The 26,666-nt window shown below is 42.7% G+C and overlaps 1 protein-coding gene across 2 annotated transcripts in view; it reads right to left on the bottom strand.

Moving 5' to 3' along the window:
* plekhg4 (pleckstrin homology domain containing, family G (with RhoGef domain) member 4) overlaps window positions 1–26,666 on the bottom strand; it is a 56,908-nt gene that overhangs the window by 10,293 nt on the left and 19,949 nt on the right. For both annotated transcript variants that reach the window (XM_074666341.1, XM_074666340.1), the window contains exons 2-12: window positions 21,960–22,157; window positions 17,769–19,725; window positions 16,789–16,980; window positions 15,697–15,820; window positions 15,517–15,610; window positions 14,459–14,545; window positions 14,262–14,378; window positions 14,062–14,160; window positions 13,692–13,979; window positions 13,473–13,595; window positions 13,186–13,377 (exon numbers count right to left, since the gene is read on the bottom strand). In XM_074666341.1, the coding sequence (XP_074522442.1) occupies window positions 13,186–13,377; window positions 13,473–13,595; window positions 13,692–13,979; window positions 14,062–14,160; window positions 14,262–14,378; window positions 14,459–14,545; window positions 15,517–15,610; window positions 15,697–15,820; window positions 16,789–16,980; window positions 17,769–19,725; window positions 21,960–22,157 (3,471 nt within the window). The remainder of the gene's footprint in view (window positions 1–13,185; window positions 13,378–13,472; window positions 13,596–13,691; window positions 13,980–14,061; window positions 14,161–14,261; window positions 14,379–14,458; window positions 14,546–15,516; window positions 15,611–15,696; window positions 15,821–16,788; window positions 16,981–17,768; window positions 19,726–21,959; window positions 22,158–26,666) is intronic.

The following is a 26,666-nucleotide window of genomic DNA, read 5'->3' as shown; positions in this document are numbered from 1 at the left end:
AGCTACTTTTGGGTACCCTGATACACATCACATAGGAGGTTTTTAAAAAAGATCATTACACCAGACATTAGAGTTTATCCTGGGAAAGAATCTTCCAAATCAATTTTAATTAAAACTGTAAGGTACTTTAACACAGATACAGGATGACGCTTGAAACAGTCATTGGATATTAACTTGATGTGGACTCTAAGGGGTACCCTTTGATAGATGCAAATGGATCCTTAAAACAAACACTAGGGATGGCTAGATACTGATACCAATAGATCGGTATCGGGCTGATACAAGCCTTTTTTCAAGGTATCAGTACTCGAGAGGGCTGCAGATACTAGCAGCAGATACTCTAGGCAAGAAAATCTTAAGTGGAGCAAGTCCTCCTCGCCACTAGATGCTGCTAATTGTTGCTAGTGAACAACCACTGCAAACGTGTGCCAGGTCCTTTTCAGACAATATGAATGAACCAGGAAGAGTTAACAGTTAAACTTCTTTTTTTATTTTGCACTTTAGTTTACTTAAACTCTGACAGTTGTCAGTTTTATTGTGCATTCTTAATATATATTTTTAAAGTTTATCAAAAAAGTTCTCAACTCAGAGAGACTTCTTTGTGTTTTATTTTGACTTAATGGCAGAGTGACTGTGCTGTCTTTGATCAAAATGATCTGTCACTGTTATTTGAAATTTCATGTATCAAAAGTGCTAGTAGTATTGGTGAGTACTCAAGAGGGAGTACTCGTACTGGTATCAGTCTGCACAAAAAGTGGTATCGAACATCTCTAACAAACACTAGAGGAGATATCACAGTTAACCCTGAAAGACCTCTTAACACTAGAAGTCCCAGGGTTTTCTTACCCCTGCTGCCATGCCCAGAGGACAGCCAAATGGCTGCTCAGTTAGAATGTACAACTGAACGGCCTTCAATTAGCCACCATTGTTTTGCAAATGCAGCCCTTACCTGACAGATTGGCAGTCCACAGATGTGATACATGATCAGGGGGGAGGGGTGTGCCTGAAAAGAGCCTGGAAGCTTCCAACATCTACTGAAACTTTTTGCATCGGGCTGCCAGAGTGTGAGGCAAGTGTAGCTGTAAATATCTCTGATATAATTAGAAAAAAATATTGCTTCCATAACCCATATTAGAGTGCCCTTGTCCAAAACAGCTGTTGACTGTTTAGTTTAAGTTTACTATATTTATTCTGAAGTTTGTTTTTATAGCTATACTATCTCTATATTCTTCTTGATAGAACTTTGTTTATGTGTGTACAGCCTTTTGTGTGACTGTGAACACTGTAAGCTGCTAAAAGAAACCTAAACTGAACTGACTGCCTCTGTCACAAGCTCCCGTCAGGTCCACTGTTTGCATGGCTGCTATTTTTTTTAACAATATATCTGCTTGTATAACTTTTGGTTCACATTTCACAAATGCACACACACACACACACATACACACACACACACACACACACACACACACACACACACACACACACACACACACACACACACACACACACACACACACACACACACACACACACACACACAGGTGCCACCCAAAGATCTAACTTTGAAGACATGTATATTAAAAGAAAATGATCCAGTGTTTTTTTCACTATAATAGAGCGTTGAGTCTCAAGCATGCAAAGTTGACATGGGGTGCTTTGAGTAGCCTGGATAAAGTTTATCTTCATCTACCCATATTTAACATTTACTCCTGAGAGACACAGAAAATCCTGGTTAAAACAATAGAATAAGAAAATAAATAGTTAGAAAGATGGATGGAAAATGTAAAAGCAGGCCAACTGGATGTAGGGTGGAAGGGTGGGTGTGGCTGTGACCGATGGCTAAACTAGGGACCTGAAGTGGATAAAAAGCTCACTCACAGCCCATGATAGTTTATTTACTCAACCTGTGCATCAGCAATAAATCTCAGCAAGAAATAAAAATCATAAACTGTGTTGACCTCATACTGAGAAGGGAGGGGAAAATAACTTTCTGTCGTGATCACAAAAGTGGACTAATTATAGCTTGTTGAACATAAAATGAAGTCATTAACATTTTATACTAAACCTCTACCTCTCTCTCATAACATTACAACACATTGGTTTATTCAGGTAAAGGCATAGCAACATCTTTCCCTTTTTCAGTAGTTCAGGAGAAAGTAATTGCCTCATTTACAAAACAATGGTGATCCGATGGCTGTTCACACCTAAAGTAGAGATGTTGATTCCAGACTAATCCAGCCACTTGGCTGCCCCTTGGGCATGGAAGGTAGAAAAGCCAAATGGCTGGGCTGTGGGACTTCTAGTGTTAAGGTACAATGAAACGCATCCTTACAGGTTGATCGCTAGGTGAAAAGTCCTCTGGCGATGAGAACATGTCAGACTTCATGACACAAACCATGAGTCACATTCAGAGATCATATGAAGCATGAGACGAGGATCCATACTCCCCCATTGTTCGGCCTGTTTCATTGAGGCCTCAGCGTTTGTTTGTTAGGACGGGAGGTCAGCTGTCTCAACAATCAAACCATATGGACCATCGCACACTCCTACAGTAGGCTACTGGGTCAGCTGTGTGTGTGTGTGGGCCTGCATGTGTGTCGGCTGAGTGCTCTCCAAACTGATTAGCTGCCTGATATGTCCCGATCACAGCAGCCGCTCCGTTCCCACAAACACACACACACACACACACACACACACACACACACACACACACACACACACACACACACACACACACACACACACACACACACACACACTGAGGAGAAGCTCGAGCTGCACATAACACAATTACAGACTTGATGCTAATGCTCGCGTGTGAGGAGCTGGTGGAAGGAGGAGGAGGAGGCTGTCAATCATCTGTCCTCGTGGTGAAGAAGAGGAGGGTGGACAGGCCGTTTTTTTAACATTGAGATGTCCCACAGAGCAGAAACACAGTGAGAAAAACCCTGAGTCCACATCAGAAAGAGAGGAGGGGATAGACTAAACACTTCTCACAATCAACACCACATACTGAAACCTCCACACATCCAAAGGAGGGCATAAGGAGAGTCAGACCACTTCAGGAGGCGGACTTTGGCCCACAGCTTCCCCCCAGTGTCTCCCGGTGTGTGGCTGCACCAGCCTCTGCCTCTCAGTAAATCCTAGACATTCCTTTAACATTTATCTACACAACAATGTGGCACAGCTCCCACTCACATCCACTCACACCCACAGAGCTGATCTGTGCATGAGGCAAACTCCTAATTCCCTGAAGAATAAACAGATTCAACATACCATCAGCTCTTATAGTTTAGTCAGGATCAGACCTCTGAGCAGGCAGGTGGAAGGATCTAAAGGAGCTCAGACTGTACGCAAGAATTTAAAGCTTTTTTATGCAAAAACACCCTCACATTTTTAGAATAATTCTGAGGTTTTTAGGCCCAAAGTTTTCCAGAAAATTGAAACATGCGTGATTCATCATGGGAGATTTCAGCTCTAAAAAAATAGTATGTCTATGGGAGGAAAAGTCAGGTTGTGGGGAATGTTAATCCACAATTTTGATGTCATTACAGCATGTTTTCAGGTTCTTTTTTCTTACAAGACAAAGACGCCAGGAGAAAACTTAATGAGGCAAGCAATTTCCAGATTTTGACACCTATAGCTTCCTGCAAAAACGTTGCAAGGAGCTGCCTGGAAAAGTCTGAACAAAGTTAGTGTGAAAAATATGTCTGTTTGCATTTAAACATGCAACTCACTTGCAAAATCTGCAAAATTTCAGGAGTGTGGGACAAAATCTGGCAACCAAAACTCAATTTTTGTCAAAGAAACTCCTCAAAACATAACAAAAGTAACCACTTGGCCAACTGTCTTGCTGTCTTAAATTTTACTGACTTTTACCTGCTGTGTTTACAAATCGGCTCACCAGCTCATTCCAGCTGGGAATTTTCCTAGAAAGCTGCCAACATTTGGATAAAGTGAAAAATTGAGCAATTTGCATTCAAAATTTTGGCCCAGTTGACCAAAGTCTGGACAAATTCGGGGGTTTCAGATATTTGTGATAACGCTCTTTTGTTTGGAGCAGACTTTTGAGCAAGCAATTGAAAAAATCTGATCGGGCTCAGACTGTGCACAAGAATGTAAAGCCTCTCTATCCAAAAATACTCTCACATTCTTAAAATAATTCTAGTGAATTCAGGTTATCTGAATATTATTTCACGTGTGCTTCATACCCAGAGATTTCTAATTCTAAAGAAATCAGAGTAACTTGAAATTTTCCTGACTTTGACCTGCAGTGTTCATCCATATGCACACCCTGACTTCACTGCAGAAATGTTACAAGGAGGATTGAAAAAGTTTGGACAAAGTTGGCAAATACAGTTTCATGGTTTCACTCACATATACAATAGTCTCGTGCAAAGTCTGAAAATTTTCAGGAGTGCACAACAATTACAAAAAAATTCAAGCAAATTAACTCTAACACAGAAATCTCAAAGAAACACACCAGCAACTGAGATGAGTAAAGACTTTAAGGAAAGAAATTTACTGTCTTGAATTTTTTTGACTTTGCCCTCCTGTGTTTGTGCATCTGCTCTCCACAACTTCACTTAAAAATCAAAATGTTTGGGGCATAGTTGGCCTAGAAGTTTAATGTTTTAGTCCTTGCCACAGCAGTTGCTGGTTTGACTCCAGCATCTCTTCAGCTGTCTTGTCCATTAAAGATAGAAAACCTCAACAAATAACTACCTTGTTGCAAGGAGTCAGGAAATTTTCAGGGGTTTCACACATCTCTAAAAGGAGCTATACTGTTGTCTTGTTTGGATCAGAAGTCTGTGCCAGCAGGTGACAGCTTCTTTACCTGACACTTTCACATCATTTAGGTCATCAAATTTCCTGTATTTTCTTTGATGAAACAGCAGGAGATGGTTAGACAAAGTTTTTAACCTTAGAGGAGGAAGAGAAGAAGAGAAGAGTTCAATGACAGTCTCTGTTTCTGTTTCTGGTTTAACACCACTGCAACAATAAGGAGGACAGTTTAGCAAAAAGAAAGCCTAAAGCAGAAATATAATAGCAACGTTCAACCTCAGTGGAGAGGGGAACTCCACTCAACAGGAATGTATCGTTGCCTGGCTCAACCTGTGCGTGCAGGTCTACAGGCGAAGTAAGATTTCCCAGCATATAGGATTAACCAAGACCTGCAACAGCTACAGGCGCCAGAAAAACTTTGTAGGAGTGTTCAAACTTTTCTTTCTTACTTCAAAGTGTTTTACTTTCTTACAGCAGTGTCCATTTAAATCTTTAATTGGTAATCAATGGTGATGATTCCTGATTGGACTCTGAGTTTCAGCTCTGTTCGGTGGATGAGACTGAGGAGAGGAGAGCGGTGCAGAGAGAAGACAACACACCATGAGGACTGACCGCTACACTAATTAAAATAACATGTGCCTGTTATTGTGCTGCAGAGACAGAGGGAGAGGAGGGAGAGGAGGAGGGAGTGAGGACCACGACGAGACGGGCTCTGGTTTTTGGGGACAGTGGCCCTGCAGGACTCCAGACCAGGACGCAGTCAACCAAAGATCCAAAGAGGAGGAGGAGGAAAGGAGGGAGGAGGGGGGTTAGGAGGCCAAAACCCTCCAAACCCAGATGAAAGGAGGAAGAAGGGGGAGGGCCTCTTTTCTTCACCTTCACGGGCGGCGGTGGGGGAGTGGACTCACTTCAAACAGTTTACACAGCGACATGTTTACTGGGTCTGTCAGGTCCCCTCTAAAGGTTAAAGCTTCTCTCAATGCTCAGTTTGTAACTTTATGAAGCTCATTTTAGGAGACAACAGAGTTATTTACTCTGTTTCAGCTGCTGTTTGCTCACAGTACTGAAACTTGTCTGCAGGGATCTGAGCACAGATCAGCAGCTTGTGACTACAAATTTAAACACAGCAGGAGAGACTGATGAATTCAGATCTATAGTGATGTTAAAGTTGAATTCTGTTGTTTTCAAACCCCGGCCTTCATTTTATTATTGAAGGTGCCAATTATCTAATACAATCAAAAGTTTGGATGTTGTTTTGAAATGTTGTGGCTGCTCTGAAGGAGCTGTAACTGCTGCAGAGATGACATGCTTGGTTGAAATCTGCCTGTTTTATGTGTGACAGTAAAAGGAAGTTTTTGTTTTTTTCCTTTTGTTGGGCTCAGCTGGTTTATAAATATTCAAAGCCAAGAACTTTATTTGCAAACAGTGCTTTGACCCAAACTGTCTGCCACAGTCTGAATTAGTAAGGTTTTTTTCTGTTTGACACTAAAGAAACTTTTTAACCACAACGTCCAGGAAGCCGGTAAAGCCTGAGTTCACAGCCAACCGTGCCCTTCTTGGTGGGCACAGAAGAGGAAAAATACAACTGTTTTGTTTCGACAGCAGTTTTACTCTGTTTCGTGATTCCATTTTCCAAACAAAGAGTTATCCTCGGTACCACTGAAAGTAGGATGGTTACCTTTCATATTTGAAACAATACGATACCGATGCCTGGTACCTGGCAATCGGTACCAGTACTCAATGGTACCAATTTTTGGTACTTTTAGATTTACAGAATCAGCACTTGAAAGGAGACAAGGGACCAGGACCAAGCAGTTTCAAAAACACTGGTTAAAACTGCGGACCGCTTTGCCATCTAAAGCAGTTTACCACTGTTTGGCTTGTAAAACAAGCCTCAAAAAGTACTTAGTTCATGGGCAAAGGTGCTGTGGTTAAAAAGCACCTTAAGGAACTTAAAGAGGCTGCAGAAGAAAAGAAGTTTCTTTGCTGTCCTGATGCTCTAGAAGCAGTCTTAAAATTTTTCAGAAAGCAAAGCAAAATATTCTTATGCTTAGAAAAAAATCATTCCTCTACTTCAAAAACAGCTGATTGAGTCTGTATCCTTTCTTGAATGTCACAACCTGAGCTTGTCAGTGAAGAAACAAGAACATTTTAAGAATCTTAATTCACTGAATTGACTGAGGTAGAGCCCAGTTTCAAATTACTACACCTCCACTTTAAGTGAAAGATTTCCGAGGTTTTAAATTGTTCTGTTTGTTAGTAACACACAGGACCCATGAGTCACAACAGCCTGACTGACTTCATCACATCTCAAACTGTTCCTCTCTATCTGATCTGTGAGGAGACAAACTGACTCTCTGTGTCCTCCGAAAAACAAACACAGCAGGGTAACAAGAAGCACTGAGGAGCGCTCCAGAGGACACACACCGTCTGTGGTGTACTTTCTGATTCTGTTGCTGAGGACAAAGGGTTTACAGGATGTGGTGTAGAGTGTGCAGACAACAACATTTCTATTACTCTGATATCTGATGATAACATTAATCCTTCGGGAAATTCAAACATGTCAAAGTGACTCAGTTTGGAAGGTTTTACACTGAAGCCGTCAGACTAGAGTCACAAGAAAGAGAGATGAATGTGGGAAACAAACTCACGAGATGACTTATTCAATATCAGCAAAAGAAAACAGAACATCAACTTGACTTCAGAGTGTTCATGCATTAGACAGCATCGTCGTCATACTATTTAACCATCCTCTAAAGAATGACAAAGACACATTATCAGAAGTTGAGTTATTGACCCTGTGAACAGGAACCTTTGGGATCAGGGACTAGTTTCTGGGTAGGAAGAATACACGCAAAATCCTGGTGGTTTGCTGTGCGAACACGTGACTGAGCCAGTAGGCCAAGGCCAGACCATGTTGCTGGGTTTTCCAAAGTTTTGTTGGCACTTTTTGTGACTGTTCAGTGTACTTTATTACTGAGCGAATAAATAATTCTTCATGCTTGATAACTGTTTTTATTCAAGGACAAAGTAACTGCAATTCAACTCAAGAGCAGACTCATAACATATAGTAAAGTCTGAAAGAAAAACTAACTAAAATCATATTTGGACGCCACAACTGAAAATGTCAGTTTGCATGCTAGGCCAGTAGTTGGCGCTTAAACTTTGGAATGAAATCCTAAAACGGCAAACAACACGCCTGCATAAGAAGCAGCTCTTTAACAAAGCAGCCTATACAAACAGAGAATAAGACTATGAGGAAAGACAAAGGACATTTTTTACATCTTAGCGTTAATAATTCAGTGGAGTCAGGGCACTAACAGCTCGCTGGAGCTCCTCCATTGTTGTGGTTATTCTTCAACAAACCTACTTGTGGAGATTTTACTAGAAACACAACACACACAAGGCTGTGATGTCACTTTTTAGGGTGCATTTACATATTTACGCAGCAATGGAAGATATTGTGTTTTCAAATGTTTGTTTTTTTGGTTTCCTGAAATAAGCGGGTAAAACGGAACAACAGGGGGCGTAAGTATGGGTAAGTGGTTTAGGTGCCAGTTTGTGAGGATAACCCTTGTGCAGGAGGTCTGGTTTCACTTTCTCTTGCTCTTCCTAGAATATCACTGAATGACTTATGCCTGAAAATGTAACTTATGAGAAAAACGCAACAACAGTTGACCATCATTATTAGGGGAAAAAAAAAGCTTCAATGTAACAAAGAATTTAAGAAGAGTTGGAAAGAATCGTCCTTGCATTAACTGCAACTCCAGATCTGGAAGTGTCACTCTTTCCACCATCTTTGTTTACAAAATTAACCATATAGTCAAATGCTTCCTGATTATGATTGGCAGCTGAGGTACCAATCTTCTTCTGTCTTTGATAAGAAGGGATGTTTCTTTTTGTTTAACTGTGTAAAGTAACTTTCTTACATCATTTTTTCCAATATGTTCTAGGTTTTATTCTCAGTTTCAAAAGGGCACACACCAATCAGTTTGTCAGTAAATAAAAATCAAACACACAGATTCAAGGCTGCAGATTTTCACAGTAAAAGTTAAGATTAAAAACTGCAAATACTTTCAGAGTTGAAAGCTTAAACCTGAAGTTTATGTACTGGTATGGGGAAAATTAAGTCCCTAAATCTTAATCCAGAGCATGGAAATGGTTCCTTAGTCCCCAGAGGAGTTTCTGCAGTAGAAACATGTCTTTTGCAAGGGTTCATGAGAAGGTTGAAATGTCAATCAACTCTTTGACCAAAACTGAAAAACAAGACTCAGCGGCATCTTCAAAGAGAATAAGAAGCTTTCAGAGTTTAATCTGAACTGAATTATACTTTCAACTCTAACACACACTCCTCAGAGAGGGTTTAATCTGAGCTGAGTTAAACTCTAAACTCTCACACACACTCCTCAGAGAGAATCCAAAACAAGAAGACAGTAGTTAGCATCTGTTAGCCTGCTCTAGTCAACATAACTTTTGACTCCAGCAAAGTTAGCCTAATACCAAACACACACACGCACGTCTACTTTCACACACACCACCATCACAAACACACACACACACAGCAAAGGAGGAGGGAGCAAAAAGGGAGAGGAGAGCGGCTTTCAAATCAAAGAATGTGGAGTCAAACTGACGCCAACTTCATATCCAACTGAATCCCTGTGACACACACAGACACAAACACACACACAAACTACACAACTCAGCAGCTGTACACCATCTTAACACAAGCAAAGAGTGTGTGTGTATAAAAGTGTATTAATGTGTGAGTAAATGAGTCAACCCTACCTCGGTGTGTTCTGTTTGAGCGCAGCAGACTGACTGAAGGGAGCGGAGAGCAGCAGCAGCCAGCCGACCACACACACACACACACACACACACACACACACACACTCACGCTCACACACACACAGACCACCCCCCCACCTCATTCACAGGCTGAATGGCAGATGGGCGGTCCCAGGAGGAGGACGGGGCAGGGGGAGGGTGGGTCACCACAGCAACAAAGACTTTGTGGAAGGAGAGAAAGGAGGAAGGAGGGAAAACTTGGCACTGGAGTGATACCTGGACTACACAAACACACACACACATGAATGAAAACACACACACACACACACACACACACACACACACACACACACACACACACACACACACACACACACACACACACACACACACACACACACACACACACACACACACAGACGTTTAAAGAAAAGCTTTTCCTCTTTCTGACAAATCCATGATGTGGAGATGCTAAGTTTCCCGCTGAGAGGAGAGAGTCCTGCTGCGACTGTAAGTGTGTGTGTGTGTGTGTGTGTGTGTGTGTGTCAGGTCAATATATCAGCCGGTCGGTGTATCAGAGTGGAAACTTCACAATAAACTGCCGTCACTTCACTGCACAGATTAAAACACAGACACCAGGAGATACAGAGAGTTGGCTACTGGATTATAATCTAGATTTACAGACTGTTTAACTACTGTTGTGATACTTTTATTTGGCTTTTCTTCCTACCTTGCACTCCGATTACTTTATGTCATTTCCCAATAAATGGTAAAGTTATGGGAGTATATATAAACAGCAGAGACAACAATTAACATGGTGCCATCATAGCTCAGTTAAAGTAGGAGACTAATGTACAGAGGCTAAAGTCCTTGACAGTTGATTGAAGGATCATTTCCCAAAAACAGCATGATTTGGTGCTTTTTATTTCTTGGTCTCCCAAAATTTCCTGTCTCTGTCGAGCTGTCCTTTCAAAATAAAGGCAAAATGCTCACAACTTTAAAAAAATGCCCCTCTGGAGGCAAAGAAAAAACTCTGTTAGGACATCATCTGTCATGTCTCTCTGGTTGTGTTTCCATTACACTTAGAATTGCGCAAAACTTCAATATCACAATAAAAATAGTAATGGGAACACCAAAATTTTTTCCCTCAAAGTTGGAAAAAAAAATTAAAATATATAGGATCACATGAGGTGATTTTTCAGAAGTTTTGTTGTTAAGGTTTATCCCAAAAGTTCAATGGAAACACCTTTTTTTTGCAAAAAAATAACGTCACTGGAGGTTAATAACTGACGCACCTCCATCACCTCCCCCAGGCCATGATCCTCTCCCAGAAGTCCCTAGTATGTGTCCACTGCCACGCATACAGACTCTGGCATTATTCAAACAGCTCCTCTTTTAGTTATTTGCTCACTAGCTGTAATGGAAACATTGACCAGGCGCAATCGTACTGTATGAAACTCCAGAAATATCCCTTTGATTTTGTGAAAAGTGTAATGGAAACACAGCTATTGACTCCCCTCACCTCATGTAAGAAGCAGTGTTAAAATGATGTTTGGGAGCTGGAATGGCCTGGCATTTATGTTGTGCACCTCATCAGGTAAGCCCTGCAGCAGGGAGCCTGGGTACGAATCTAAACTGTGGTCCCTTTCCTAGGGGTCACTCTAGAAGAGCGCAGGGACAGAGACTAAAACAGAACAGCTGGGTGGAGATTAAGTGTCAGTAAGACAGCAGTGAAGGAGGCAGTGAGATTCATCAGAGACCATTTTATTGACGCATCCTCCCTCAGTGTCCAGGCCTACATAAAGTAGTGAAGTTTTATCACTTAAAATGTGAATGAAGTTAGCATAAGTTCATGCAGGACAGGGAAGTCATACCCCCCGCTGTGATCAGCTGACAGGCTGATGTTCAATCACTGACCCCTCACAACCAATCACAGCGTGTGTCCAACAATAAGGCAGTGTATTTAAATCACGTCTTCACTCTCCCTTATTCCTGCTACCTCTTTGCTACCCAGCTGCTGCTGTCTTAATAATTCCTCCTCCACCCCAGCCTCCACCTTGAGACTGTGTACATATCCTATTGATCTGTGTGCATCCTTTAAATCTGCATGTACGTATGGGGGTTTTTACTAAGCACTCCTTGGAAAGCTTGAGAAGACTGCTCCGCTAACCCAGGGAGTACTCTGAAAAGCAGAGCTTTAACGCCAAATCAAAGTGAAGTTGCTGCTTGTGTTCACATTGAAAAGGAAGCATAAAACAAGCCTGTCTGTGTACGGATTTGCTGTTTCGAGACAAATTTCTTGTTTCTTGTGAGTCATCCCACATAGCAATTTAAAAGACAAAGCAGCAGCAAAGTCAGTGTCCTGTCTTGAGCTGCAGATGAAGCAAACAAATTATGGATTCAGTCTTATGACACCTCTGAATCATGATGTGTTTGTTCTTTCTTTCATTTTACTGATCAATTCAAATTAATCTCTGTGAAATCTATCACGAAAAAAACAGGCTTCCTGTATTTGAATGTAGTGGAAGCAACCGAGCTGTTGATGAAGTTTTGAAGCGGTTAATGTCAAATCACACCTCGGATTTGGAGACCCCATGACTGCTCCTCTGATCGTGTATAAGTGCTGACATTTACACACGCACGCACACACACACACTCTCCTTCCCTCCTACAGTGCAGGGTCATGTGGACAAAGACCAACACCCCCACCACACCCCTTTACAACACGCAGGGTCCACTATACACTCCGTACAAAGCAATATTGACACTCTCTCCCCCATCCTCACCCAAACCTCCCTCCTGGCCTCAATACAAGCTGTCAGTTTCCCCGCAGGAGGATGATCTGAGGAGGAGGAGGAGGTGATGAAGCTACATCAGAGATGGGGGAGTCTTTGTTTGTTTCCATGTAGAGAATAAAAAGTTGACACAGTTTAGACTTCAAATTAACAACCACACTTCACATCCACTGTTGAATTATCTCCAAATAAAGGTGTAAAAGCCCCAGAATAAATCTGCATCTTAGCATGAATTACACATGCAACTTTACCAATGCACTGGCTTTCTTTCTGCTGTGACTTGGGCATCAATCCAGCGTAATTTGCGGCAGTATCCCGTGCTAGTTCACAGTCAGGAAACACACAGACTCTGCATTCACAGCAGTCAGTTCACTCTGGTTAACTCTGTGCTTCTGTGATATCAGGAAGACTTTGACTTTTTGAAGATTAGTCTCAGAAAAGGAGGAAGTAGCATGTTTCTGTTTCCATCAAGCCTCCAAAAAGAACATTTTTCATGTTTATAATATGAAGAGAAAGATTCAAACGAGGATAAAACTTTAAAAATGAACATGAAATTATCAATTAAAACCTGTCACTAAATATTTTGGTTACTTTTGCTCTAATCAATTGACATACTGCTGGAAAAGATGACGTTTATCCAAATTCATGCCTCTCTGACCTGATGTCAACATCTTTACACTGACAAAATCCCCCAAAAAACAAAAAAACTTTAATCAATAAATTCAGGGTGGAGACTGAAAGAGTGTGATATGCATCTAATTCAGTGTTTAGAGGGTGTAACATGTAACACCATCAGCTGTTTGATGAACACAAACCGTACCTGGTCTAAGAAGCGGTAGAGACACACGGCTTGCTCGATGTTAGTTCCTGTAATTTTAGCCCGCTGAGAGAAGTCCTGAAGCTGAGCCCAAAAAGAATGAACTTTGACCTCGTAGACATGAAGATCAGGTGATGACATATCACCCCATCGGTCCAGGTGACCCAACAACTCCTTGCCTCGATTACACTGCTCCTGCAGAGGGAGAGAAGAAGAAAAGGGTCAGAATCTTGCAGGGGAACAGGTTTCGACTGCAGAAGTCTGTGTGTGTGTGTGTTTGTGAGTCATACATATGCAGCGCTGTGAAAATCTTTGAAGTCCTGCTGTTTTTTGTTCACAAGCTCCAAAGAATCATCAGGTTCGTTGAGACTCTTCAGATGAACCTCCCCGACCTCCTGCAGCCACGACTTCACCTGAGACACACAAAAAGAAGTATGAACCAAATTTACAAATGCACTTCCACAAAAAAAACTGTAGTGATAAACTTGAATAATATCTGTTGAACTGACCTCGTTAAAGCCCTGCTCCAGCCGGCTGAACTCCAGGATGAAGGTGAGCTCCTGAGTCCTGGAGTTGGAGAGCGTCACCAGGCGGTGGAGCAGCTCGTCCACCTCGTTGTACAGAGTCGACACCGTTTCCACCGCTGCGCGATAATCTTCCGTCCAGCTGAGGCTGCTCTCCTCCCTGCGCAGCCGCGACAGCAAAGCTCCGCCCTCCTGCTGCAGCTGCACCAATCGGCTGTCTTCCAGAATGCTGCGCATCACTGACTTGTACCTGGACAGCAGCAGCTCGGCATCCTGGGAAAAAGAGGGGAGAGGTTTAGTTAGATCATAATGATATCTCTGAGTGTGTGTGTGTTTCTGTGAGTGTGTGTGTTACCTGAGCTTCAGCAGGTAGAGGTGTGGACTGCAGGATGTTGATAGTTTTCTGCAGGAGGTTAATGACGTCTCCACACTGATTGGTCAGCTGCTCCACTCTCTGAATGACACACACACACAAACAGTTAAATATATTTGGGTTTGGTAGAGAAACACACAAGTTAAGGAGGGGAAATCCTGAGTGCTTTGTGCAGCACTGACCGATCTGAAGCAGATCCAGCTGCTCTGACTGAAGCTGAACGATCCACCGAGCTCTGCAGGAAGCTGTCGTAGCTCCACATGTTTCTGAACAGATTTCAGAGAGCTGCACACCTCCACCTGAAACACAAACACACACAGGCTCCTTAACCTTGACTTAAAGGAGGTCAGGTGATGCCGCAGGGTGTGTGAGGGGTTACCTGTAGCGCTGCAGGTTTGTCCAGGCGCAGAGATGAGTCCTTGTTGACCAGCAGCAGCACTGTGTGGATGGAGCCAGGTATGTTCTCCTGTGAACACACACACTCAGAGAAATCAGACTTCAGAGTGTAAGGTCTTTGATTCCATGCTTCATTTCTTACTTTGTGACATGAACAGAATGCTGACACACCGTTGGCTTCTTTCTGAGTTATGAGTTTACTGTTTCGATTTGCTGTGTCTGTCTGGAGCCTAACACAAACAATCTATGTGCCAACAACACAGGCCGTCTGACTTTCTGCCTTGAGGTTGAACGTGTTTCCCTGAGGCTTGAAGCTGCAGTTCACTCATCATATGTTAAGAAAATAACTGAAGCCGGTTTGATTTGATTCAAACCAAGGAAGGAGGAAGACAGAGCAAAGGTGAAATCTGACCAAGAGGCTGAAGAGGCCTCTGACATTGTGCAACTGTCGCCCTCTGCTGGTCAAAATCAGGATGAGTCTGGTGAACCAGCAGCCTTGGGGATCCCCTGTAGCTTGGAGTCTACATCAAAAACTGCTACAAAGACGAAAAAACCAGGAGAACAGGCCGCTTGAATTGATACCAAAACTATCAAATGTGCAACCTAGGATTAAGAGATGCTGAATCTACATTTACATGAACAAATTCTTACTTTTTCTGCACTAAATGTCATGCATTTCTTTACTTTTATAACTCAGGTGAGTAGGAGTGGGGTGAGAAGAACAAAGTTTGCAGAAAATTTTGCACACTGTCCAACTTGCAAAAGAAAATTGTAACCAACGTTTTGGAACGAGACCTAATTTCAGTAAAACCCCTCATGAAGACCTACTTCCCAAACACTGACGCAGAAGTTTTTGCACGCTTTTCTAATTAAAGAGAAGGTCTGTGAAGGTATCGTGACAGTAAGAAATTAGTGAGTCTGTGGTTTAGAGTTTGACCCACATTTACTCAGAGCAAGCTGTTCAGCAAACATAGAGCTCCTCTTTTACCCAGCACTCGTTCTCTCCTGTATTTACCTCCACAAGCCTCCAGACAGACTCACCTGAAGGGACCTGAGGGCAGAAAAGATGACAGGGGGAGGAGCAGCTCTACGGGCATCCACCAGCACCGTCAGTCCCAGCGCCATCACCTCCTTCCTGTTTTTTACCACAGAGGAAATAAAGATGTCAGAGTACCAACATGTAGAGTGGAGTCTGGAGTGAACATGGAGGTGTTCTCTTACCTGAGGGTGGAGGTGTAGTAGAGGAAGAGGCGGAGAAGCTCTGCACTGTCACACTCCTGGTTTGACCACACAGGGTTCTTGGTGCAGATGGTCAGGAGAGCTCGACTGCCTCGGTCTCTGGTTCCTGCAGAGAGACACAGAAGACACGCGGGTGACAAAAACAGTCCTGATGTACCTTATGTTAACATCTCACACTGCTCGAATCAGTCTGTGTTCGTCCTGGTTAAAGGATCCATCGGAACTCACTTCAGTTTGATTCATTCACCAGCTGAAAACTCCCCACAGAGGCTTTGAATTCACAGATAAAAATAACAAAATGACAAAAAACTAAACTGTCACGACTTTTCATTTGCAAAATCAATAATAAAAACCGAACTTTACAAACAATAATAACTGAAACTACATCATTTGTTTACAACATAACTAAAAAATAAAAATACAAAAGAAAATATCTTTAGTATTGTCTTAGACAAGTACTGAGGTGCTCTTTTGAAGATATTAATCTGATTTATGACACAAGTGCATCAACAGGACTGCAGATACTAAAAACCAAACGGGAGTTTATGATTTTTCTTATAAAAAAATGTCTCTTTAGATTTATTTTAAGATATAAAGGACAATACTCACACCTGAAATGGTTTTTAAAAAATCTAGCGATGGGGTAAGAAACATTTGCTACATTTTTATATCTCATTGGCAGGTTTTTAAAATCCTAACAAGCAAATCAGGCATCATTTTTGTTTTCTAAGATCTTGAAATAAGTCATTTTTCTGGACTTGTCAGGTGACTGTGGCTCATTTTAAGGCAAATATATGTTCAGCCTAAAATACAGCATTAACACTTGCTCAAATTTCTGTTTTTGCAGTGTGACACATCCCTTTTATGGTTGATTTATTGCAAATGATGACATTGGATGATTTTAGATTTTATGAACATACTGCTTTCTGCCCCCTGACGAGACAACAGTAAAAGTAATAAAACTTTGTATTTTCAGATAATAAAAACTAAATGAACTAACAGGCCAGCACCAAAACAGACTAAATTAAACCCAAATAGAAAATAAACCTCAGCTAACACCTGAAATGTCCTCACCAGGTAAACAGAGAGCTGCAGAGTTCAGCAGCACGCTGTAAAAATTCGGCCGGTGGGACTTGGAGGACTGGGAGGACTGAGGGGTGCGAACTGGGACTGTAGGACCAGCTGGAGATGGTCCTGGTTCTGCTTGACCAGGATTATCAGGTAGACTGAGATACGGCTGAGCAGGAGGTGGCTCTCTGCCGAGTCCTGTGGAAAAAAAGACACAAACACTCACTCCTTTGTATGACATTCAAACAAAACTGATCCTGGTGCTTCACGTCAACGTAAAACCACCAGTGACCCTCCAACAGCTGTCTGAGTTAGGGATACACTAACCCAGTCATGGTATTTGGTATCGATTTGATACAGACTCGAAAAGATACATCACATTGATCCAGTACGATTTTCTATTCAACTGAAGCTTGAAAAGCCACAAGGTTGTAAATTCAAACATCAGACTCAGCTTCATTTAAAAGGATAACTTCAAATATTTCTCGTTAGAATCTGATTTATACAAGTTTCTCTTCTTTAATTTGACACATGATCATCAGGTGGATAAAAGTAAAAATCTGGATTACACATCACGTCCTGCAGAGATTTCAGACGCCTGTCAGGATTTAAAAAGAGCGAATGACTATTTCTCTTCAGTCGAGATTGTTTAAATTTAAAAAAACGACAAAATCAGTCAAGTCTGAAGGATGGAGTCTGAATGTCTGCAACAAAGGAGGAGTGATTCTTCATCTTTAAGTTATACAACCTGAAGCTGGACTGTTTTAGTTAGAAAGTATGAGATGTGTTTGAAGTGCATGAAGAGGGTGGTAAAAAAGAGAAGGACGACGAAGAGGACGAAGAGGACGAGGAGGACGAGGAGGGCTGTCAGAGGAGGAACAGGAGGAGAAGGAGGAGGTGGTAAAAAACGAGGACAGGTTGTGGGATGAACAGCAGGAAAATGTAGAAAAAAAAAGGGAGTGATGAGGAGAGACGTGTTTCTGTACCTTCAGTTTGGAGCTCTGCAGTTCTTCCTCCACCAACCTCCTCCTCCTCCTCTTTCTTCTCCTCCTTCTCCTCCAGCGTCTCCTCAGATGGTGTCTTGAGACAGTCTGGATCCATTGCCGGTGTTTTCGACTCCTCAAAGTGTGTTATAAGCGTTTCCTTTTCAGGGTTTGAGTCTTCAGAGGTCGAGTGCAGAGTGTTTGTTTCATAATAGCGGTCTTCAGGGTGATTCTGGTGTGTGTTAGACCTCTCTGTGTGACAGTGCGAGTGTGTGTGTTTATTATTTTCAGTGTGAGAGTCTTCATTGTTTGTGTGTATCATATTTTCTTCAGGATAAGAGTTTACTGAAAGAGTGTGTTGTGTGGTATTTTCAGAATAAGAGTCCTCTGAGAGTGTGTTTTGGGCGATGTTTTCAGAATAAGAGTCCTCTGAGGGTGTGTGAGGTGTGCTGAACTCCTCAGGGTGTGTTTTGTTTTCACAGTCCAAGCCCTCGGAGTGTGTGTGAGAGTTTTCAGAGTGTGTTTGAGAGTTTTCAGAGTGTGTGTGTTGTGTACTGTTAACAGGCGAACCCTCAACCTGTGTTTCGACCTCCTGATCTTTCTCTTCACCTCCTCTCACCTCCTCCTCATCTCTCATCACTTGCTTCTCCTCTTCCTCCCTCCTTTCCTGACTGTGCTGTACGATTATAAACTGAACCTCCTCTTCTACCTCCACTTCCTCTAACTCATCTTCCTCCTCATCATCCTCTGTCTCACTTTCTCCTTCCTGCATCTGTTGTTCCTCTTCCTTCTCCTCATCCTCATCGTCTGACGCTAACTTTACATTCGATTCTTTCTCCTCTTTCTCTTCCCTCTCTGTATCTCCTTCCTTTTCTTTCCTCTCCTCTTTCACCTCCTCTTTCTCTGTCTCCTCGGTGCAGTTTACAGGTTCAGTGTTTGGGCTCACACTCCTCTCTGAATCAGTACCTTCTCTTTGCTCCTGGGTTTCCACGCCTTCAGGAGGAGCAGTGCAGGAGGAGGTGGAGCAGAATATCGGGGTGAGGATGATGGATCCAGAGGTATCCTGGTCTTGGCGGGCGCCGACCTCCTCACAGGTCGTGGAGGAGTGCGTGGTGGTGTGTGTGACAGCAGCAGTCAATGTTTTTTCAAACTTGTGTGTGCTCACAGTTGAGTGTGTGTCTGTGCATGTGTGAGTATTTAGAGGTGTGTGTGTGTTTGTATTTGCTGCAGTGTTCTGAGGTGCGTGTGCAGGTGTGTGTGCGCTGGTCTTGGCTCGGTGCTGCAGGCTGATGGACTGAGTTAAAGAACCTTTCTGTGGTGAGAAGCGAGGCAGCGTGATCTCCGACAGCTCCACGTACTCGCCCTCTGAGTCCGAGTCCTCACTGCTCGCCTGTGATTGGTCAGTTTTTGGAGAAGATGGGAGGAGCTTGACGTCAGGTCTTGAGGTATTAGCATCTTTACACTGATTGGTTGATGTATTTATCAACAAATCTCCATCTTTAGTTGATGACTCATCCTTCAGGGAGGTCCGGGGCCGGTTGATGAACTGTGGGTAGACCAGGTCCTCCCAGGGGACCCTGAAGACGTCTCCGTTGGCAGAGAGGAGGCAGCGCTCCAGCCTGGACGCTCCTCGCTGCTCCCTCTCCCTATTCACAGAGTCCAGCCACGCCATGCTAAAGAGCGAGCGCAGCGCTAACTCGGACACCTCCTGCTGCTCCACATGGTGGGCGCTGGCTGACACGCTGCACAGGAGCAGGCGAGGGGAGGAGGCAACAGCGCTCCTGCAGGAGGCCCCGCGTGCTCGAGGTGGAGGAGGGGCCGCAGCAGGAGGAGATACGAGTAGGTAGAAGTCTCCTGGGCGGAGGAGGCGAGGGTCCAGAGGACAGAGCTGGACGACTACCTTCTCGTGGACGCAGAGAGGCCAGCCTTCGTGACGGAACAACAGACCGCAGTACTGCACCTGAGGAGCAGAGGGGAGGAGAGATCAGTCAGAGTTCATTGTTTTATCAAACTTTAAACTCCTTGCCACCAACAGTACAACATAATTTTGCAATCTGAAGCTTTTTGTAACACCAAAATACTGAAAAGGTTGAATTTTCTATCACATTCCCCCTTCGACCAGTCATGGTTAGGTCACACGTTGGATTCAAGCAACTATCTCTGCTTGTTTCCAATAATCTGTTCCTAATCTGCAGCATAAACAAACCCAACTCTTCTTGTTCCTGGACGTGATTCAAAATAATCAGATCATCCTCCAAACACACACTGACTTCCTTCTTTGCTCTAAGGCATCTGAGTGATTGATGATTGTGGGCGAGGCGGGGCCCAACAGCCGCAAGGTGAGTGACAAAGCCTCAGAGTCACTGAAACACGGAGTGTGACACATCGGAGAACCACGCCAGGAGCACAACAGGCAAGAAGAGACAAGAGCAGAGGAAGAGGGAGGGAGGGGGAGAAGATGAGAGTCATTAGTGAGAGTAAGTTCCTCACAGAGTTTAGTCCTGACTCACAGAAAAACCTCCTGCACCGTATCTGACAGCTGGAGGAAGAAGTCACAGACTAGACTCAGTTGTGCAGAGACTTCTTGATACATTGAGTTCAGAGATTAAACATGAAGAGTGAACAAACCGCCACCTCCAAACAGTCCAACACTTTTAATCTGTGCTTTTCTGCAGAACAATGATGACAAAAAGGATCAGTATCCACCGCAGTATGAATGGAACTAGCCACAGACTGCATCAAGTTGAGTTCTCAGCCAATCATCTGAAGTCATTATGAGGAGGAAAAAGATTCTTTAAGCCCCTGTTCCTCTTGTCCCAAGAGACTTTGAGCCTTCTGGTAGGTTGCCTTTGTAAAAAGTAAATTGTTCTTCCATGATTATATAACTGTTAAATAAAGTAGAATAAATAAAAACACTGATATATGGAGTTTAATATTTTTACCATGCCATTAAGGATGTAGGATTTTTAATTCCAAAACTATGATTTTGAACAGCAGTGAACATTTTAACCTCCTGAGACTCAAGCTTTTTTCTGGTGTGCATTTTCTTATATCTCCGTGCTATTTGAAAAAGGTAAGGCCTAATAAGTATAATATCTAAATTTGGTCTTTGCACAGGTTATCAGTTATTTGCAATCAGTGTTATTGTAAATAAATACACTTTAGTCACTGAAAGGGGTGTAATGTTGTGATATCACCACAGATGTCATGGGCAGTGTCCCTAAATGTGGTTAAATGGTCAAAGTTTTCAAAAATGAAGTATCATGAGTCTGAGAAGCAGGAATGTAAAGTCCACATTTGTGGACTCAGGGTCTTAGGAGGTTAAGATCTGTTGTTCTGACCACATCATGGTTCTTTCTATTAGAAGTGCTGTTGATTTTATGTTTGACCAACCTTCTTAATTTTATAATGTTAAACTTCATCTTACAGCTTGTTGTTTGTTGTGTGAATATAGGAACTCCACAGGGGTGTGTCCTTAGTCCTCTCCACTTCTCAGTCTTCAACTTTGTTGTCAACTTTGCTGATGACATCACTGCAGTAGGACTGATGATGGACAACAATGAGACAGCCTACAGGGAGGAGGTGCAGCTCATGACAGAACGGTGCTGAAACAATAATCATCTCAAATACTAAGGAAGTAATCATGGACTTCAGCGGATCAAAGCGCACTGGGCACTCTATCCTCTTCATTCAGGGAGAGGAGATGGAAGGTGGATCGTTTCAAGTTTCTTGGGGCTCAGGTGGGCAGGACCCAGCAGAGACTACATCCCCTCGGGGAGCTCAAGCAGGCCCACATCCCTTAACACCTGCTGACCAACTTCTACTGGTTAACTATACAGCCTAACTGACCGACGGCTGCACGGTGTGGTTCAGCAGCAGCACCGCAGAGAACAGGAAGGACCTCAAACTGTTTCCCCTCCTCTCTGGAAAGAGTTTCACTAAATTAATCACAGACTGAAAAACAGTTTCTTCCCACAAGTTGTTCAGACAGTGCTCCTCATAGCAGCCAGAGGCTTATGGTAGCTTATAAACAAGAAACAGCGACCACAGGAGGTTGACCAATGGCCTTGATGACTTGAAACTGAAGGACAACCACAGGCTGAACAACGCACCCTACAGATTACAGAGGGTATAACAGCCATAAAAGAAAACAAATCCTTTAAATCCCCAACTGACTGGAGGACAGATACTCACACAGGCATCTTGCTGGAGGTTTGCTAAGAACTGCTTCACAGGCAGCAGGAAGTGTAACAGGTAGCGCAGACCGTCTCCTCTGTAGCAGCTCTCCACCACGTTGAGGACCTGACAGAGGACAGTGGGAGACGTGGCGTGGAAGGGCGGGTAGAGGGAGGACAGAGTGGTCTGGATGCAGCGGTCCAGAGATTCAGAGTCCTAATGGAAGAAAGGAGAAGAGAGGGTCAGAAAATGTGTTCTTCACTACATGAAGATCTTTACTCGAGAGGTGGACTAAACCCTGGCACCAAACCCTCCAGGGTCTGATTGTTAAAGCTTAGTCCAGGAACACATGCTTGTGTTTACAGGACATCCAGCTGCTGTCTTTAGACACACCACACACCTCTACATGACATTCCAGTCAAACAAAGAACAGAGAGTCATTTAACGCCTCCACGTCTCAACCATCTCTCTCTATCAAACCCTGGCTGGATTAATCTGTATTTTGGTTGCTCTGTACTAAAAGGTAAATTAACCCAGACCATTAACACAAACCACAGCCTCCTTTACTTTTATTAGTTGACACATTTACGTCTCTGTGCATTAGTGTTCAGTCAGCTCAATTCTGCTCCTCGACACGCCTCACATCAGCACGTGTTCAATCTTTCAGCGCAAAGACAAAAACAAGTTCAACACTGAGCTAACTAAACGGCCCCGGGCGTACCCGGCAGGCCCCAGAGGTGTGGTGCTGGGCTGTAAGTGGATCCACTGGTCTGGAAGCTGCAGGGACTGGAGCTCAGGTAAAAATATCAGCCGGCACACGACGTCTGGCTCCTGCTCTCTGACCGACATACGCCGCACTGCTGACTGCGGCGGTTCTCACAGTTTATGTGTAGCAGAGTATTTCTGTTCAATCTGCTCTCTCGTTCTGTTGGCACGGGGGAACATGAGCTTGGACCACTTTTAATTTCATCCTCCACCGTCAGTCTCTTTATTCTTACATGTAAATACTTGATGTCTATCTTTGGAGGTTTCCAGAGCTTTAGTAAACATCGTCTGACACGATAGCTGCTCCAGAGATTCAAACACATTGAGTCAGACAGTAAAGATGATTTATTTCCTTGTGTTATTTCATCTTTTGAAAGTTCTGCATCTTTGACACGTTAATGAAATGCTTTAAGTTCATGTTTTTCTAGTTTTCCGACCACTTTAGGCACTTTTTCTCTACATGTTACATTCATTTCTGAAAGAGGCGGCGAGATAAAGCGCACAACTCTCCATCTGTAGTGATCACATGAGCACTTTCAAAGCTTCACTTTGACAGGCAAACTTCAAAAGCTGGAGATCCAACCTTCAACTTTTTGATGGTGAAACGACCCACTCCACTACTGAGCCACAGAAGAAGGTTAGATAAAAAACCGATGAAAAGAGAGAATTACAACCTATTATCAATGATGGGTCATGAATTTTGAAGCGTTGATACTTGAAATGTTATCATAAAAAACATTAAGTTTCCCTTGTTTTTATCAATGCCTGGTTTTAAACACAGCATTCCCTCCAAACAGTGGCTGTGGCACATCTTAAAGCTGTTTGCTAACAGCATTACACAAAAGAAGAAGAAGAATATTAATTGCATCAAATTGCAAAAGAAGAAGAAAACCGTGGGGTCAGTCGCTGGCTGTAAAATGTAAACAAACAGCACGCTGCTGCTTTACAGAAACTGTGACATTAAGGTTGAGACAGACACTTCCAGTGCCCACAACCAGCAGAACCAGAACCTGACCCCAGAATTCTTAAACAATCTGTCAATGGACTTGAAAAATTTACCTGTTTTGTTTCTTGAAATAAGAAAAATGTCTTAGTTTAAGAAGTAAACAAGAATCAACTTAGTGATATCATCAGCACAAAATATCTCTGTAACAGGGAATCTTCCTGACTTTAACCTGTTGTGTCAAACTTGCAGCTTACTTGCACAATTTCAGTAAATTGTCTAAAGTTGAGTGTATGTTTTGAACGGGTCTGTTTTTTTTGTTTGGTTTGTTTTTGCACATAAAATACACAAATTAACCAAAAAGAGCTCAGAAATGTATGTGCATGGTGTAATCTAAAATGTAGGCGATAGTGATAGTGTCTTTTTTAGTTGAAATGTCTAGAAATTGTCTGCTTTCAAGATATTTAAAGACAAAAATTTCACTTTAATTACTAATAAAAAAAATTCTGCAAATTGAGATCGGAAAATCTGCTTGGCCGTTCCTAGATTTGTTAAAATTTCAAGTAAGAAAAGCCAACCTCCTGAGTACAGTTAATCTGATTCTGCAATGTGAAATCCGACATATTTCAGTGTCAAACCTGCAGCTTATTCTCAAAATTTCAGGAAATTGTCAGAAGGTTCAGCATGTTTGAGAGAGGCTGTTGTGGTTTCTGCACATGCGAGCCATGTTAACCATAAACAGTTCAGAGGCAGCATGCATACACAGCAAAAACAGAAATATAATCAAGTTTTTATGTCTTACTTATAGTTACTAATGACCAAGAAATGTCTTATTTCAAGTTATAATAAAGAAGAAGGGGTAAAAAAATCTGCCATCGAGGTACAAAAACTTTGCTCTTACATTTTCTTGTATTAAGATATTGTTATTTCACAAAACCTGCCATGACAAAACCCTTACTAACAACTCAGACTTCATTTTTGTCTTCCAACATCATGAAATAAGACATTTTCTGGACTTTTCAGGTGAATCTGGCGTATATAAAGTCTTTTCAGACTAATCTTTTACTAAGAAAAGACATAAACACGTTTAGTTTTCAGTTTTTGCAGTGCACATGCGTATTGGCCCATGGCTTCACTTTGACGTTAAAGGTTCATGAAAGAACTGTTGAACTTCTGAGTAAAGTTGAGCTTGTTTTGCTGTGTGCTGAGATGAATTTGAGGTGTATAAGAGTGCTATCATCAGTCTAGCTTCCCAGCAGCAGGACATTTCCAGGTCTTTAAACTGTCTCCCATGTGCAGCCTATTTGCACAATTTAAAGAAGTTTCAGTTGTGCATGTTTACAGAGGATGTTTGGTTTTTGCACACTGGAGCTAAACGTTAACAAAACAGTTCAGGAGAATGCATGAAGTATCTTTAGCTCAACAAAGTGAACTAATAATTTGCCTGTTCGCACAACAATATGTGCATCATAAGGTTGATCCCCGCTGCTTCCATCCAGTTAAACATCACCCTTTCACCCAGCGACACACACAGAGTTCTCCATCAGTCTGTGCTGGAGTGAATATTCTGGATGTGACTCAGCCGGTCAGGATTCACACACAACAACTGGCAGCCAAATGCAGTTCTAAGGCCAATATTAGCAGCAGGATATCAGATGACACAGGGTGGAGGGTGGCACGGGTTGCAGGGGGGGATTTCTGCACTGCTGAGAGGAACGATGACCAATCACAGATCATGAGTGCAAACTGTTGACGCAAGCAGAGACAGAACCTCTTTTGGATCAGAGCGGCTGCTAAAGTCAACAGAATTTCCCACAGGGGTATCAACACGCTGCTCCACAGGGCAAAAACAAGAGAAGAAATATTAAAACACTCTCTCAGTGTGTGAGAAATTAAGTGTCACAGAGGCTTCAGAAGCTAAATCATCATCGCCTTTTACAGCTTAACCTTATCAATTCATGACTTGTCACTCCGCAGTAAATCAGTTTGTGAGGTGTGTTTTGGCCTGAAGCAAACTCCACATACTTAACCCAGACTGTGGCTGATGAGCTCGTATTAACCAGAGGAGATTCATGTTTACGGAAGCAGAGGAGCCATGGAAACATGTTTTGAATGTCTCTGAAATCACTGTGCTATCATCTTGTTAATATTTGACTCGGACATCTTTCCTTTATTTCCCCCTCCCTCAGTCCACGATAAGCAGACCCCCAGCTGTGATGGACTTGATTTAACAACTCCTAATGGTCTTCTTTGAGCCTGATAGCGTGAATGTGTCTCTGTCAGGTCCTGGTGTTCCAGTTCAAAGAAAGACCCTGTAAACTGAAGACCTTCAGCTGAACATGTCAGTGGATATACAGTTTGACAACAGCTGTTCAAACACAGAAGAAGTCCTGGGTAGGGCTGCACGATATTGGAAAAAACTGTCATTGCAATTTTTGGGGGGTTTGCGATATATATTGCATTATTAAAGATAGAAGAATTTTCACCAGATGACTTGAATAGCTCTGTTTGGGAAGAATTTGGTTGACTCACAATGACACCATTGTATTCCTATAATACCGTTTAATCCAGGTTACGGGGGTTTATCTGTGAATGATGAAGTTTACTGTATAGGAAAGGGATCCAGGAGGCCATGACTCTGTACAAAATAGAATAGGTTTCAATTTCAGTTGCTTTTTTTCCATTTCTCCGATAAATGGGGGAAATGCGATGGTCACATCACATGCGCAGTGTGACTATTGCGCATGCGCAAATTGCGACGGCGATGTTCAAACGATATATTGCGCAGGCCTAGTCCTGGGGAATGCATCTTAGTTTAGTTTACGTTTATATAAGTGTCATAATGTCCACATCAGATAAGTATTTAATGATGATCTAAATCTAGGGATGCCCCTCTGCCTCCCAAGTCCTCAATCAACGGGGCTCCTTTTGAAGCTCAAACATGGCTCCATCTCTGCTGTCTTCATGCTTTAAACAAGGGAGCGCTCAGTCCACTATTTCTAATTTTTGGGCTGAAA

Source organism: Halichoeres trimaculatus, unplaced genomic scaffold (genome assembly GCF_033239565.1).
Source record: "Halichoeres trimaculatus isolate MK-OKI-2021-1 unplaced genomic scaffold, fHalTri1.1 fHalTri1_scaffold_3, whole genome shotgun sequence".
NCBI classification, from domain to species: domain Eukaryota; kingdom Metazoa; phylum Chordata; class Actinopteri; order Labriformes; family Labridae; genus Halichoeres; species Halichoeres trimaculatus.
Note: the sequence above shows the minus strand (reverse complement) of the source record. Positions and strands in the feature narration are given on the sequence as shown.